Source organism: Bos indicus, chromosome 18 (genome assembly GCF_029378745.1).
Source record: "Bos indicus isolate NIAB-ARS_2022 breed Sahiwal x Tharparkar chromosome 18, NIAB-ARS_B.indTharparkar_mat_pri_1.0, whole genome shotgun sequence".
Lineage (NCBI taxonomy): Eukaryota > Metazoa > Chordata > Mammalia > Artiodactyla > Bovidae > Bos > Bos indicus.
In genome coordinates this window covers 51676940-51693515 of record NC_091777.1, presented here as the reverse complement: position 1 = coordinate 51693515, position 16576 = coordinate 51676940, and the positions used below count along the sequence as shown (strand labels likewise).

General features: G+C 56.1%; 1 protein-coding gene across 23 annotated transcripts in view; it reads right to left on the bottom strand.

Annotated features, from left to right (window-relative positions):
• POU2F2 (POU class 2 homeobox 2) overlaps positions 1–16576 on the bottom strand; it is a 34730-nt gene that overhangs the window by 13834 nt on the left and 4320 nt on the right. For 13 of the 23 annotated variants that reach the window (XR_011561605.1, XM_070771119.1, XM_070771130.1 and 10 more), the window contains 5 exons: positions 12192–12257; positions 12041–12075; positions 11850–11906; positions 8847–8963; positions 8319–8597 (listed from right to left, as the gene is read on the bottom strand). Coding sequence is in view for 22 of the 23 variants with exons in the window: in XM_070771119.1 (XP_070627220.1) it covers positions 8319–8597; positions 8847–8963; positions 11850–11906; positions 12041–12075; positions 12192–12257 (554 nt within the window). In the remaining variant the exon portion in view is untranslated. The remainder of the gene's footprint in view (positions 1–8318; positions 8598–8846; positions 8964–11849; positions 11907–12040; positions 12076–12191; positions 12258–16576) is intronic. The other 10 variants (XM_070771126.1, XM_070771136.1, XM_070771129.1 and 7 more) reach the window with 1 other exon arrangement.

Below are 16576 nucleotides of genomic sequence, written 5' to 3'. Positions count from 1 at the left end.
AACAAGGATTGAAAATTATATTTTAAAAGATCTGCAACAACTGTAATAGAATATAGAAATATCTGTGCATTCTATAGGTGACAAAGTCCAAGCCCTCCCAATACTACTGTGCTCCGCTGCCTTTATGCACACCGGAAGCATTTTCAGTGAGAGGATAGTGAAAACAGAGACATAAATTTTTTCCCAATCCAAGTTCATGGACTCTCACCCTTGAATTCCATCCACAGACCCCTGTTGGGATGGTCTGTGGAACCCAAGTTCTTGTTCTTAAATATTAATAGAGGGAATTCCCTGGCAATCTGGTGGTCAGATTTCTGCGCTTTCACTGCTGGGGCCTGGGTTCGATCCCTGGTCAGGACCGAAGAACTTGCAAGCTGCGTGGCAGCCAAAACAAACAAAAAAATAAAGCCTCCACAACTTTCCATCGGATTTATTTATTTTAGCTGTCACACAGCTTTTGGGATCTTCGTTCCCTGACCAGGGAGTTCACATGAGGCAACTAAAGATCCTGCCCGCTGCAATTAAGACCTGGCACAGCCAAAGAAATACATACATACATACATCAATATATGGGAAAAAAGAACGAGAGAGGAGATTCTGGGAAGAGCAGTGAGCTGCCGCAAGACCAAGGGTTAGCCAGTAGGGGGCGCCATTTCTCCACAACCTAGCGCCATCTGAACCAGCTCGCCATCTGAAGCCACTTAAGGACGTGTTAGAACCGAAACAGGCCGTGGAAAAGTTAGAGTAAGCGGAGGCATGTCTGCTGGACCCTCGCTGGGATATTAGTGGATCATCTGCTCTGTCCCTAACCTTCGAGAAAAACCAGAGGGCTAGTACAGCCTATCAAAGCTGAGAAGGAAAGGGCCACATTCTTGCTCATCGCTGTTATCTGATCACTCCCCTGCCCCAGAGCAGGGCAGTACAGGTGATACATGAATTTTCAGAGAATGCATAGGATAAATCTTAGGACTGATGGTGTCTGGGTGCCAACCAGCTAGGTTTTGCCACTGGTAGGATCTTGGCAGCAGACTGGGGGCAAGAAGACTGAGACAGGGCGGTTATATGACCTATGGGTGAACTGCAATGTAATCGCCCACTGGGCCGGTTCCACCTGGTGGGGAGGAGGCAGCCTTGAGAAGGAACTAGAGGCACCAGGCCGAGCCCAGCAGGTGCAGCGCCTCACTCCACCGCACAGGCCGACTTCCCTGCCCCCCAAGACTGGCCTCCACACACACCGACAGCCACCCCAAGGGGAAGGTGTCAGTGCGCACGTCTACACTGGCTTGCCCTCCCTGATAGGGCAAATTACGACCTGTTCTGGACACTGTGCTGCCAGGGCATGAAGAGCCTGAAGTGAGGTCCAGAGTGCAGAGGACAGGAAGGGACGGGGGCTGGGAACCGTGTGGAGTACACTGCAGTGACTGTGCGAAAGCCCAGCAGTGGAAGGGACCACTTGGGGGGCAGGAAGCATCCATCCTGGGGCCACCTGGGTGACAATGCACCCCCACCTGCTCAGAACAGTATGGAGGGAGTTCCCACAACGGGTGGGAAGGTCACCTGGGCGTGCAAGGGCCCTTTCATCTGAGAACCGTGGCGATTCGAGTCTTGGATGTTGTGCCTGCTTCCCCCTTTTTTAGGGTGGGGGCACATTTCACAGCTTGTGGGATGTTAGTTCTCCAGCCAGGGTTCAAACTCGGGGCCCTTGGCAGTGAGAGCACATAGTCCTAATCACTGGCGTGTGTCCATGCACAGCAGCTCAGTCATGTCCAACTCTGAGACCCCAAGGTTCCTCTGTCCATGGAATTTTCCTGGCAAGAATACTAGAGTGGGTTGCCATTTCCTTCTCCAGGGGATCTTCCCAACCCAGGGATCGAACCTGTATCTCCTACATTGGCAGGAAGATTCTTTTACCACTGAGCAACCAGGGAAGCCCCTTAACCACTGCACCACCAGCGAATTTCTGAGTGACTTGGGGGTAAGCCAGCTCTATCTCTGGGCTGTACTGACTAGGGTAACAATACATGGTGTCCTGGAATACCTGGGCTCTGGAGCCAGCCAGACACCTGACTGTCCTTTACACACCTGAGACCACGGGCAGTTCTTTACCCTCTTTAAGCCTCAATTTCTTCAAATGACACCTCAGTAATTCTTATCTCATGGGGCTGTTAAAGAATTAAATGAGACAATGCCTGTAGAACATTTAACCTGACCCCTGATTCACTCAAGGGGTTCTCCTTAAACAGCAGTCATTTTTACTGAGTCATTTCTCTTGGAGCCTCAGGTTTTCACCTGTGTGTACATACATGCTAAGTCACTTCAGTCGTATCTGACTCTTTGAGACCCTATGGACTGTAGCCCACCAGGCTCCTCTGTCCACGGGATTCTTCAGGTAAGAATACTGGAGTGGGTTGCCATTTCCTTCTCCAGGGAATCTTTCTGACTCAGGGATCGAACTCGTGTCTCTTACATCTCCTGCACTGGCAGGTCGGTTCTTTACCACTAGCACCACCTGGATTGCTCTTTCATCTATAAAACAAGAGTAATAATGTCTAACTCTTCACTGGGTTGTTTTGAGGCCTGAGTAATATTATTATTCTCAAAGCATCTCGAAAACCAGAACATACTGCCCCAACACAAGCATTCGCTGGCACTGCACCCTCCCATCACCCGCCTCATGTCACCCCATGAGCTCTCGAGGGCAGGAGCCCCATGGGTCCATCCTCTTCCTGCAAACTGACAACTTTCAGCTCCTGCCCAGACCTTCCACCGAGCTTCAGCCTCCAATATCCATCTGCCTATTTGCTGTCTCTACTTTTGGGTGATTAACAGACTCTCTGAACCCTACCATGTCCAAAGTGAAACTCCTGGTTCCTCAGCCCCGCCCTCCAAAACACCCTGTTCCTCCCCTGCCTTCCCCAGCTCAGGAAACCACCTCGCCACCACCCAGTCGCTGAAGCCAGAGTCCCAGGAGTCACCCTTGACCTACAGGATCCATACAAAATAGCATGCTGGACCCCACCTCCACCCTCATCGCCTTCAGGGATGCCTACGAGGGCTTCCCACTCGGCTCCTTGCTTCTAGTCCATTCTACCCACAGCAGCTGGAAGGAGCTTTGTAAAGGGTCAGTTGGGGCACACTCCTAACCTGGTTAGCACCCCCCACTGCCTCCCATCATACCCAGCACAGCTTCCCAACTCCTTGATCTGGCCTACGAGACGCTGCAAAAGCCAGTCCTTCCGGCCTCTGCCACGGCTCCTCACCTCCCACCTGCCCCCCACTCACTCTGTTTCACACACTGCACCGTCCTCTGTGCCCTGAACAAGTCAGGGTGGTTTCTGCCTCAGGACCCTTGAACCTGCTGTTGCCCTTTCCCAAGCTCTCCCACTGCCTTCATGCCTGACTCAGTCAGGCCTTGACTGGTGAGAGAACAAAGGCCACCTTGTCAGTGAAACTTTTCCTGACTACCCATTGAAAGTGACTTCCTCCCGCAGTGTGGGGAAGAATGGATGCATGTGTATGTGCGGCTGAGTCCCTTCGCTGTCCACCTGAAACCATCACAACATTGTTAACCGGCCGTACCCCGATACAAAATGCTTTTGGTGTTAAAATAAATAAGGGTTCGATCCCCAACCCAGCATGTTGTGCAGCGCTGCCTTAAAAAAAAAAGTGGCTTTCTCCCTCTAGGGCAGCACCCTGTTTCATTCTCTTCATCACACTTATGCTAAAACCGTCTTGTTTGGCTGGTTTGTTGACTCGTTTACTGTCTGTCTCTCCACTAGTACATAATAACGCCCTCAAGGGCAGCCCCCTCTGCCTTGTTCCCAGCTGTCCCCTCGGGGCCACGAATGAGAGCCTGGCACACACGAGGTGCTCAGTAAGTGTTAGTTGAATGAATAAATGACTATGATTCTTCCAGTCCCCTCCACTGGGGGAAGCTCTAAAGGTTGGGGTTGCAGGTGGACAGAGGTGGCTGTCTCTAGCACAAGATCTTCTATGTATACCCCCATCCCCCAGAGGCTGACCCTGCCACGTGGAGCAGCAACTGGGGCAGAACACCGTGGACAGAGCACCAGTCAACAGGGAGGAAAAACACCTACATGCCAGTTGCATATAATATCCCGTGCTGCTGTTAGTCACCAAGTTGTGTTGGACTCTTTGTGATCCTGTAGCCCGCCAGGCTTCTCTGTCCATGAGATTCTCCAGGCAACAATACTGGAGTGGGTTGCCATTCCCTTCTCCAGGAGCCCACCTTCCCAGGGGTCAGGAGACAATGACTCTTGGCAGTGGGTGTGTTTTATGCCGCTGGGCACGGTGGCTGCAAGGCTACAAGTGCTGGTATCCACTGTGCCCGTCCCAGAATGAAAAGGAAGACAGATCCCTGGGGCCAGGTCTGATGTTCTAGGCTGGGCCTTTTCAGTGGCCTGAGCCAAATACTCCCTCTTACTCTTTAACTGCCTAGAGCAGGGGCTGTGGCCGCACTGACACCTCCTCCCACCTCATCCTTTCTTCGTGCCCACCCACTGCCTCCCTAAGCCTGCCCTGCTCTCTCTCTTTGCATTTGCCATTCCCATGCCTGGAACGCCTTCTCCACTCATCCACCTGGCAAACTCCCGCCTGTCCCTCCTCGGTGTGGATGTCACTCTCTCCGGGAAGCCTGCCCTGACTGCCTCAGACACGCCGCTCTCCTTTTCCTCTGTCGCCACCACTCCCAGCAGGTTTCTCCCAGTCACCTTTCTTCACTAGGTCCTGCCTGCCTAAAGATCTTCTCGAGCTCTATTTGCTGAGGCTGTAAGATGGAATGGGGACATCCCCCCAACTCCCCGGGCTCTCCAGAGACAAAATGATGTTTGAGCAGTGAATATAAATGTTCAATCAATGCCTCTCCTACCCCAGACATTCTGAATGACTCCCCTGGAGAGATGTCTTCCCTACCCTTGATTGAAAAGCTGCAGCAAAACATCTCTCATTGATTCAGTAAATATCTGTGAAGCCACCTTGGTAGAAGGCACCGTGCCCAGTGCTGGCCGCACAGAGTGTAAAAATTAGAGGGAGTTCTGTGGTGGCCCTGTGGTTAGGACTCTGCTTTCACCGCCAAGCACTCGGGTTCAATGCCTGGTCAGGGAACTGAGATTCCACAACACATGCGGTGCAGCAAAAAAAAGAGTCAGTGATAAAATGGTATTATAATCACCTCTTCATCTGTTCAAGATAGGAAAATGCAAGGAAGGTTCCTGCCAAGCTGACCGACGTTACTCTTTGGAAGCTGGCATTACAGGGACAGAAGTTGGACTTTCTCTTTGTACTTTATGTACAATTTCAAAGTGATAGGACTATGAATGCTTTTGACTTTCTTGCCTGCATGTGTGCTAAGTCACTTCAGTTGTGTCCCACTCTGTGCGACCCTATGGACCGTAGCCCACAAGGCTCCTCTGTCCATGGGATTCTCCAGGCAAGAATACTGAAGTGGGTTGCCATGCCCTCCTCTATGGGGTCTTGACGACCCAGGGATTGAACCCGCGTCTCTTAGGTCTCCTGCACTGGCAGGCGGGTTCTTTACCACTAGTGCCACCTGGGAAGCCCTCTAACTTTCTTAGAACTTCTCAAACATTTCTTGGTGGCTTATTGGTGTGTCTGTTTCCCTATGAGACTGGGAGCCCCTCCAGGGACAAGGCTCTGTGTGAGTCATGCCTGCTTCTTGCCAGGGCTCAACAGAGGGACATATCTGTGAAGTGAGGGAGGGACGGAGCTGAGCAGGCGCGAGAAGTTAAATAGACCCGGCATATACAAGACACAGGCTGGGAAGAGAGTCAAGCCAGGGCCAGGCCGGCAGTGACTGCAGCAGAGCAGTGAGCACTGGAGGACGTGGTGCCCACCGTGGCCTGAGCACAGGCAGCTTGTTTCCCTGGTCCTGGGCTGCCCGGGATAAACATTTATCTGCTGGGGAAGTGAGATCATGGGGTGACGGAACTCCCAGGAAACCACCTCAGCCTAGCTTGGCACTCGCAGGGGACAGATGAAGATCAGAGCTGGGGGAAGCTGGGGCAGGCAGAGCGAGAGGAGAGGGCTGGGCAGGAGGCGGCCTGGAGAGTCAGGGTGCGGGCAGGACAGTGGGCGGCAGAGGGTCAGCCTGCTGTTCCCGGGGTCTGTGGGGAGCCTGGAGGCGCTGGCTGAACAGGAGCGTCTGCTGCTCCTGGGGCTGATGGCCTGGTTGGGTCTGCACTGGGCTGCCCTGTCCCTCCACCCTCCCTGTAGTCTGTGTTCCTTCAACAGAGATTTTCGAGGGCCTATTTTCACACAGCCTCTGGTGATCAGAAAGCAGAAAATCAAACCAGCGAGAGAAAGAGAAGTCATGGAAGACTTCCTGGAGGCACAGACTCCTGGGCTGGGACTTAAAGGAAGAGGAGGAGCTGACCAGATAAAAACAGGGGGCTGACCTCCAGGTAGAAAAGAGGACAGAGATTGGAGGAGCCTAGTGAGGAGCCCTGAGCCTCAGCACTGACTAGTGAAGAGAGGTGTGTGCTGCGAGGCAAATCGCAGGGGTCTCTGGTGGCCAGGGAGGGAGGGGTGCCAGAGAGGGGCAGAAGCCCCAGATCATGTGGTTACAGCTCTGGACTCCTCCTGGGCTGGCAATGCCCCTTGAGCTCACGGTATGACCTGAGGCAGGCGAAGTCACTTCACTCCCCTGGAGCCTCAGGCATGATGAGGGTCTCTGGATTCAGGTGGTCACGTTAGCATAGTGCCTGGTACCAAGGCCGTGTCCAACAGACTACATGGGGCAACAGTGGCGAGCCAGGCATCGGGAGGCTCTGTTTGGGAAAGTCACTATAGAGCAACGAGGCCAGATTGCTCTGTGTTGCTGAGGAACCAGACCTCGTGGCAGGAAGCGCTAAGAAGGCAGAGATGCGCTCAGTGTTAAGCCCCAAATGAGAGTGCTGGCCAGCAGTGGAGCCGGTCCATCAGAGGCTAATGGCTGCCAAGGGAACAGCCTCGCAGGCGCTGGACAGCTCCTTGGTGCAGACAGCACAGGCCGCCAGGGGATTCCTAGGGAAGGGGCGGGGAAAGAGAAGGGTCCTAGGAACAGTCTCTGTGAGAAACTCAGGGCTGTGTGGAGTTCAACAGGGTCCCTTGTCCTAAGGCTTCCTAGGCCCTTCGCTGTCCTGCAACACCGGTCACAGACTCAAATGCTATATGGAAACCAGGTGAACAGCACAGATGGGTGACATGGGCAGGTGTGGAAGGAAGGGGTGCGCCGGAGAGAGCAGCCTGTCAGAAGAGGAGGCCTGCCCAGCTTCTGCTCAGCTCCTGTCAGGGATCCTTATGGGAAGTCTGTGGGCCACTGCCAATAGTTGAATTGGCCACTGCCATGGTTGGATTGTGTTCCCTAAAAAGATATGGTGGGAATTCTAACCCCTGGTGCCTGTAACTATGACCTGGTCTGGAAACGAGGTCTTTGCAGATATGATCAAGTTAAAACGAGGTCATTAGGGTGGGCCCTAATTCAATGACTGCTGTCCTTTTACAAGGAGGGGAAATGTGGAGACAGAGACCGATATGCACAGAGAAGATGGCCATGAGATGAGAGGGGCAGAGATTGGATTCATCCATCTATGAGAAAGCCAGTGATTTCCCACACTACCAGAAGCTGGAAGAAGCAAAGAGGGATTCCCCCGAGAGCCTTCACAGAGAGCCCAGCTCTGCTGACACCTTGATTTTGGACTTCTGGTCTAACATGATGCATTTTGGTTGTTTTAAGCCACCCCATTTGTGATACTTTGTTGTGGCAGGCCTAGAAGCTAATATGGCCCCTCATATGCATGATTCCAAGTAGACCGGAAGTCTGTAGAATGGGGAGACAGAGAACGTGGCATTTCCTGACCCATAGGTCATGGGCCTCTTTCTGAAAGAGGGTCTCACTGGATGAGCCAGGGGACATGATGTGGGGACACTGATTCTAATTCTCACTCTTTCATTCGGGGCCCACACACAGGTCCTGCCCACTGAGGTGACCCCCGGTTTCCTCTGCTCTAAACTGAGGATGACATGTCAGCCTCCCAGGTGGCTGGGCCCCCGCAGCCAGGTGCACAGAAATTGGGGAGTCAGGTGCTCCCTTCACCTGGAGGGTGTGCTCCCTCCGAGCCTCGCTCTAGCCCCCCAGTGATGGGTGGCGGCGTGTCCCAAGGCTTCCTAGGGTTGCCAGGGGACTGCCCGGCCGGTGGCTGGTGGTCAGAATGGTAAATGGTACCCCGGGACCAGCCAGCCTCCTGCACTGTCTCGGGTCCTCGGCTGGGGGAGTGTGCTCCCCCGGGGGCCGCCCTTACCTGTGCTGTGAGCTGGATGGGCTGGGACAGGGTAAGCTGTGGGGTCCCCGGGGGCTGGCTGGCAGACTGTGGTGGTGGCAGGTCGCCTCCCCCGGAGGAGGAGGAGGCTGGGGCCTGCGAGGTCGAGGAGGAGGCGGAGGAGGAGGAGGAGGAAGAAGAAGAGGAGGTGGAGGCGGCGGCGGCGGCGACGGCGCTGGACTGCTGCACGGCGGCGGCCAGGAGCTGGGCCTGCGCTTGCTGCAGGAGGAGCTGCTGCTGAGCCGGCATCAGCGCCGTGAGCTGCGGGGGGTGGGGGCGGGGCCGGAGCGGGGCCGCAGGAGGAGCGTGGGAGGAGCGGAGAAGGCAGAGATGGGTTAGTTAGCGCCTCGAGCCAAGCGGGTTACCGGGCAGAAGAGGCAGGCGCGGACAGAGTGGCCGTGGGACTGGAGGGGTACCCCAGGCCACCGTGGGTCCTGTAACAGACGGAAGGCGGCTGGCGTGTTCCCCCCCGCCCCCGCACCGTCCCCGTCCCTGTGCCCCGGTACTTACCCCGGCTAGCTGGCTGCCAGTCAACATGAGTTGGGCCTGGGGCAGGTGTGGCTGAGCCGGCTGCGGGGGCGGGGGTGCTGCTGGGGCTGAGTCGCCGCTGGGGTCTTCAGCCTTGATCTGGGGGGGAGAGAGGCAGGGTCCGGGACCCCAGAATGTTAAGTGGAGGCCAGAGAGAATGCCCACCTGCGAACCAAAGAGAGGGCACGTGTGTGGCTACGCCAGCCCCGCGCTCGCACGCGAAGGAGCAGACTGGGGGGCGAAGGCAAGGTCTGCAGGGCCGGCTAGCCGCTCAGTTTAGCCTCAGTTTCCACATCGGTCAGAAAGGTTAACACACCCTCTGCACCCAAACTCCCAACACAAGAGGGTCGCCTTCGGAGAGTGCTTTTACCCTCTTGGGGGTCAGCTCCCCATGTGCCAAATGGGAAATGATGCCTGGGGGACCCGAGGATTCTGGGTACCACATCCCTCATCTGCTTCAGCCCAAAGTACATCTCTTGTCTGTCCAGTGGAACAACATTTTGTTGGAACAAAGGGTCTTAAGGTATTAAAGAAAAATCACCGCCTTAGAATATGGGTCATGAAGTCAAAGCCGAAGGAAACAGGCTGATGGCGCAAATGGGTGATTTGGGCAGGTGTGGACGGAGTGGGCTGGAAAAAGCGTGCCCGCCTGCCTGAAGGGGGCCTGACCAGCCCCCACTCTGCTCCCTGCCAGTAAAAATCTAAGGCAGAAACGCAGCAAGGTCAGCATAAGGTGTCCGCAGGCCAGATGTGGCTCAGGTCTTTTGTCATCTTCCACCCAAGTCTGCTGAGCCCCTCCTCATCTCTCCGTGGAGTATACAGGTGCATCTGCATCCACCACGTACGACAGACCAGCTTACAGTGGTCCCTAGGTCCCTGCCTTCTCCCCCTCCTGAACAAAAAGCCAGACAATGGTGGGCTGGCCTGAGAGGTCTGTTGGTAAAAGACACATGGGGTGGGGGTGTGCGGCTTGATGGGTCCCACTCTCGGGCCCAGAGGGGAATGTTAAGCATCATCCTTCAGCCCACTATCCCAACATCTTGCAAAAGGAGGTCCATAGAGGGAAAACGACTTGAGCAAGGCAACACAGCAACTTGGCAGGAGCGAGCATGGCGTTTGCAACACAGACTGAGACTCACAGACAGAGGCCCGGGAAAGGGCAAATAACAGAGAGTGAGTGGCACGCCCCAGGGGGTGGGACCCAAGGGTCAGAAAGTCTGAGGGTGTGGGGATGCAGTGTGAAACAGTGGGACTAGAGGTCAGGGCCATGGCCGCCCTCCTGGGGAAATCATGGGCCTTCTGGAAGTCTGGTCGTGTTCTGTTTTTCGATCTGATGCTGACAACACAGGTGTTCAATTTGTGAAAATCCAGAGTTGTATGCCAAGGATCTAAGTGTGTGTCATATTTTAATGAAAGGTTTTTAAAAAACTAACACTGTGTGTCATGGTGAGAGTCTGAGGCTTCTCGGGGCTCTTTCCTTCTCTCTGGGTCTTTTAAGAAAAGTCTTCATTAGGTGCAAGGATGTCTCTAATACCTTCCAACCCTGGCTCCCCTTCCCTTCTAAAAAATAGAGAACTGGTCTCAGGCTTAGACCCTGCAACAGGCAAGAGTCTCTGGGTAATTTTAATAATCATTGTCTTTATTTCCATGGCAAGTGATTCTGGTTTTCCATTCATAAAATTTCCATTAAAAAAAAAGTTTTATTTTAGCTGTTGAGAAAGCAAGCCAGTTCATGAATTGATTATTGTTGAAGCTGAGTGACAGGTACCTGGAGGTTTGTTTTCGCTATGGTCTTCCTTCTACTTTTGTATCTGTTTCACATTTTCCATAATAAAATTTTTTTAAATTGAACCAATTTAACAAAATTGTGATGTAAATAATTATACAGGGTGGTGTGTGCATCTGTCTGACATCCTGATGGAAGCCCATGAAGGACTGCCCTGAGGGAAAGACTGACCCAGAAGAGAGGCGGTGGGATGGGACAGCAAGGGCAGGGAGCGCAGACCAGACGTGGACAGAGGCCTGGTGGGGAAGGGAGCGGGACCTTTGCTCCCCTGGGCCCCACTGGTGTCCTAGGGGAGAAGCAGGGCTGCTGGGGGGCAGGACGGGCGGCAAAGATTTGGGGGCGGGGGTGGGGCTGGGGGCGGGGAGGGGGGCAATGGATGCTCTTGGCTCTGAGGGCAGAGGCCAGAGCCCAGCTTGAGATCAGAGTGAAGCTGGTCAGAGTCAGGGGCCTTCTCCTCGGGGTCATGTCCACGCACTCTGAACGGGACACCTGTCAAGCGGTCATCTAATCTGCCCGCCCCCACTCCCAGGCTGGAAAAGACTGAGGAGCCCAGAGTGGGAGGGTGACTTTCCCATGGTCTCAGAGCACCTCCTGGCCCCCTACCCCGGCCTCGGGCCACCACGGGTCAGGGTCAGGAGTCCTGCCCGGGCCCCCTCTGCCCCTGCGCCATCTTCAGGCCTCTGGATTGGCCAGCCACCCCCACCAGACTGGAGGGTGGAGACCCGGGCACCAGATACCCGCTGAAGCCCAGCTGTGCCCTGCAGCAGGGCCCGTCTGGATGTGCTCCATCTGGCCCCTTCCGGCCTGCCCGCTGTCCTCTCCTGCAGCATCCTCACTGGACCTGCCCGCCCCCACCTGCTCCCACTCCTGGCCTGGCCCCGAGTGTGTGCTTTGGGGGGGTGGGGGTGGGGCGGGCCCCTGTTCAGTCAGGGAAGTTGGGATGGGGGCGGGGCCCTCAGCTTCCTGTTGTTCATCGCACTGGGGCTCTGGGGGGGATTTCCCTGGCCACCCCCACCCCCCCAGGGAAGGGGAAGGAGCCCTGGTGAGTCACAGGCCTGGGGCGGGAGCCTGAGGGTGAGAAGGGGCGGGAGGAGTCCTGTCACCAAGGTGCCAGGCCCTGGGCCCACAGCAGGCATCCGGGACCCTCCATCAAATGTCATACCTGAGCGGTCACCCTGGCTGCTCTGACCGGGGCTTACCTTGGTGCTGGGGCCAGTCGGGGACACCGAGAACGGGGAGGTCTTATTCTGGGGGTTCTGCAAAGAGCAAGTGGGGGTGGGCGATGGGAACAGTGAGATGAAGCAACTTCTGATGCCCTGGCCCTGTCCCACAGAGCTCTGCTCTGCTCTCTTCTGCCCCTCTCCCCAATACCCATCCCCTGCCTCCTGACCTGATGGTTAGTGTCTGGTCCATTTCTTTCAGTGTCTGCAAAGAGAGGGACGAGGGGTGAGCTGTCACTAGCCCCTGACCCTAAAACCCCCGAGCACCCCTGCCCTATGCCCGTGGTGACCTCTGCCCTCCCTGCCCCGTTCCCCACTTACCTGGGTGCTCTGATGGGGAGTCCAGACCTTGCTTCTCGGCCTCCAGGGGCTTAGACATTCTTATTTCTGAGGACAAAGGAGGGATGCCAGTGAGGTGAGGGTGCGGAAGCCAGTAGGGCTCTGGGGCCGCTCCCCCAGCACCACCCAGCCTTTCCCCCATACCCCCACGCCCCCTGCCACCTTGCAAGTGTCTCTTTCCTGGAGACATGCCCTCTGCTCCAGGCCCCTGCCCTCCACCGGTAGGACAGGAGAGAAGCCTCTTGGTCCCTCGGAAGGTGGCACAGGGAGGGTCACCTTCAACCCCCCGAGAGACCTGGGGCAGGGCGGGAGGTGAGGTTGGCCCTTGGTCCTGGCGCGGCTCTGGCCGCCCAGGGTTGGGGGAGGCTGGTGATGCTCTGAAGGAGCGAGTCAGCCTTGGGCCTCCTCACAGCGGCCGCCCAGGCGCCCGTCCTGCCCCATCAGGTTTCGGTGAGGCGTGTTTTCCACTCTGAGTAGGGCCTGGGAGGTGTGAGGGACGGCAGCATCCCCCAGGAGCGAGTCCTCAGATCTCTGGGTGTGATTCAGCGCCCCAGGCCCCCTCCCCGGCCCACCACTTTCCCGTCCACTCCCCCCTCCGCCTCCCTTTCAGGCTGGGCGGCCCCGTTCTCATCTCTGTGACTCCAACTCCAACCCCATCCGCTTCTGCCCTGACCTTGTCCTCAGACCTAACGCTAGACTACAGCCTTACCTGGGACTGCAGCCCTTAATCCAACCTGGAGCCCCCACCCTACCAACCCCATCCCACCCTACAGTCCCGCAGGCCCAGGAAATGGAAGGAGGTGGCAAACAGGGGACCCGGAGCAAGGGAAACAACCCCATGCTCACAACGCTCCGATTCTGGTCACGGGAAGGTGAGTGCTACCAGCACAGTGCGAGATATGACTCAGAGCTCACGTTGGCAGCTGGTGCCAATATTACCCCCATTTTACAGGGGAGAAAACTGAGGTTCCAGGCAGATGGCACCTCCCCAAGAGCCCCATGAGACAGCAGAGGCACCCAGGTTGGACTGGGGTCCTCGTGACTCCGGGGCTCCTGCTTCTAATCAGTATCGCTACGGTCTGATGAACCTGTTCTAATCCCCTCCACCTCATTTCCACAGTGACTCCAACCCAGGATCACCCTGAGAGCCATTCAAACCCAGCCCTTCCTGGTCCTAGACTCCTAGTCTGGGTTTCTGACCGACGCATTTGCAATTTTCTTACCCGCGCTGATCCCCAGCCCTTGTCCAGACGGCCCGAGTCCTTCATCTGACCTTGACTCCCAGCTCGGCCTCAGACCTTACTCCCGACCCTGACTCTGATCCTAACATTTCACAACTCACTCCAAATCCCCACCAAGACCCGGTTCTATCAAAGGAGCCATCCAACGCTAACATGCTCCGTGTCCAAGACAGTTAAAGCAGGCCAGCTAGAAAAGAGACCTGAAAGAGCCTCTGCAACTGAAAAAGAAGTCCAGATATTTTGCAACTGAGGGTCACTTGACAAGGAATGCCACTCTGATTTGAAACTCCTGATTAAAAAACCAGCTCAGGGCTTCCCTTGTGGCTCAGTGGTAAAGAATCCGCCTGCCAGTGCAGGGGACACGGGTTTGATCCCTGATCCAGGAAGATCCCACATGCCTCGGAGCAACTAAGCCCAGGCACCACAACTACTGACGCCTGGGCTCTCGAGCCCGCGCTCCGCAAGCAGAGAAGCCTGTGCACCGCAACTAGGGAGCAGCCCGCGCAGCAACGAAGGCCGGGCGCCAACAGAGGGGAAAAAGGGGAAAAAGCCAGGGCGCACACTGCTGACGGGGCTGTAAACCCATCCAAGCACAGTCCAGGAAAGTTAGAGGCGCCGCTTCCCAGCACATCCTCTCCTGGCATCCACCCCAGAGGACGCAGCGTCCAGCCCACCACCGCCCCGGGCACATGTGTTCCGGGAAGCAGCCCTTTTCTAACCGCCCCCCTCCCCCGCCACTGGAAACGGCTCCGGGGCCCGTTAACCGGGGATGAGTTAACACACTGGTATGTCTGGACAGCGAAATGCTCCACAGCCCAGAAAAGAATCAGCTCCTGCATCACACACACTGAATCTCGCAAACCTGCTGCCAAGGGAAAGACGTGAGACAACAGAAGTGGACAGACAGCAGGACCCCAATTAAGGGAAACTCAGAAACAGGCAGGACGACCTCAGGTGATTAAGGTCAGATTAGTGGACACCTTTTGAGGGGTGCTGACCTGGAAAGGGTGTGAAGAAGCCTTCAGAGGGTTAGAAATGTCCTGAGAGGTGATCTGTTTGGTGGTTTGGCGGTGGTGGTGGGGGGGGGGTTCTGTACATATGTAAAATTCATCAAACTGTACAGTTAAAACCTGAGCATTTTACTATATGTATGTTTTCATACACAAAAAAGAAATAAAACAAGCTAAGAATAAGCCAGCACATAGTCCTACTAAGGCATAAGCTTATGAGGTGGGGGTGGGGAGCAGGTGCCCAGATGCTCCTGGAGTTCAGGCCCTGTTGCCAGCCACTGGGGAAGGAGCATTGAGTGGTTAAGGACCCCGAGACCCAGGAGGTCACAAAGGGAGCCGAGGAAGGAGTACCCCCGCCTCCTGACCCTGGGGCATCAAGAAGCGGGAGTCCTGCCTGATCCTGGCTCTAAAATTCCCAGACTCGGCTTCCTTGGTGGCTCAGTGGTAAAGAATCCACCTGCCAATAATCCTCCTGTCACCTGCAGGAGACACAAGTTCAGTCCCTGGTCCGGGAAGATTCCACATGCCGCGGGGCAGCTGAGCCCGTGTGCCACAACTACTGAGCCTGTGCTCTAGATCCTGGGAGCCCTAACTACCGAGGCCCGAGGCCCCTAGGGCCCGCACTCCACCACAAGGGAGGCCACGGCAACGGGAAGCCGCGCATGGCAACTGGAGAGCGGCCCCTGCTCACCGAAACTAGGGAAAACCTGTGCAGGGACGAAGCCCCAGCACAGCCAGATAAAGAATAAATGACATTTTAAAGCCAAGCACATAAATCTCTTAGCCCTTGGCTCTGCTTCAGGCAACCACAAACCCGAGAGTGACCCTACATCCCTGCCAGCATTCTGGAAAGCCATGCCCCGGCCACCTCCGCAGCCCCTCCTTCCAGCCAGTGACCATGCTGCCACCAGGAGCCCCTTCCCCAGCCGGGACCCCTTCCACGGTTCCTCGTCTCCTAAGAAAAGCCCAGGCTCCCATCTTGGCCATCAGGGTGTGACCCTCGTCACCCTCCGCTGCCCATCTCTTAGCACTCATGCACCTTTCTCTTCAGTCATGCTGGCATCGCCCTCTGCTTGACGAGGGGCAGGGGGCAGGGTTCCAGGCTGTACAGGTTCTTTCCTCCCCACCTCGCCAGTGAATGCCCCTCCTGCTCACGGACCGGGGCGGCCTCGGGCCCCACCTCCACCCCAGAGGGCCCGTGCTCATCCTCGGCCTCTGCTGTGTGCTGAGCTGTAACCCTCGACATTCCTCTCTTGGATTCCTAACCCCCAGTAACTCAGACTGTGACCGTCTTTGGAAACAGGATCTTTACAGAGGTAATGAAGCCAAAATGAGATCAGGCCCCACGTACAGATCAGGGCCTCAGGCTAGGCCCTGATCCAGGTCGACTGGTGTCCCTAAAAAGACGAGAAGACTGGGACACGGACAGGCACAGAGGGAAGACCAGGTGAGGACCCAGGGAGCCGACGGCCACCCCAAGCCAAGCGGGGAGGCCTCGGAAGAAACTAACCCCGCTGACAGCTTGACCTTGGACTTCCAGCCTCCAGAATTTTAAGAAAAATAATTTCTATCGTGTAAGCCATCCTGTCTGGGGGTACTTTGCTGTGGCAGCCCTAGCCAACTAAGGCAGCCTCTCCTCACCAATCCAGCCCCGAGCCTGCAGGGCTGTGGTCACCTGTGCCTTGTCCTTCCCCACTGATCAGAGGACAGGCCTGGGCTGACTCACTGCTGGGTCCCCGGCGTCACCCAGCTTGGGAGCCCAGGTTATAAACATCTGTGCCTCTCTGCGGCTCCCTCTGTCTCTTACTTGTTCCTGCCTCTGTCCTGCTCTCTCTCTGTCATGTAAAGAGCCTTGGCATGGGCTGGTCCCTCGGCCTGGAACGCTGTTTCCCACTCTGTCTGCCTGGCAACCTCCTACTTATCCTTCAGGACCCAGCACAGGCTCCGTCCTCCTTGAAGTCACCACCGTGATGACTTCAGGTGGGGGGTCTCTGCCCTCTTCCCTCCACCCTGGCACCACCTACCCATCACTGTCCTAAGGGCTGCAGCCATCTGGGCCCCAGAATGTCTCCCCCATCAGGCTAGGAAGCCCTCGGGGCAGGGCTGACTCATCTGG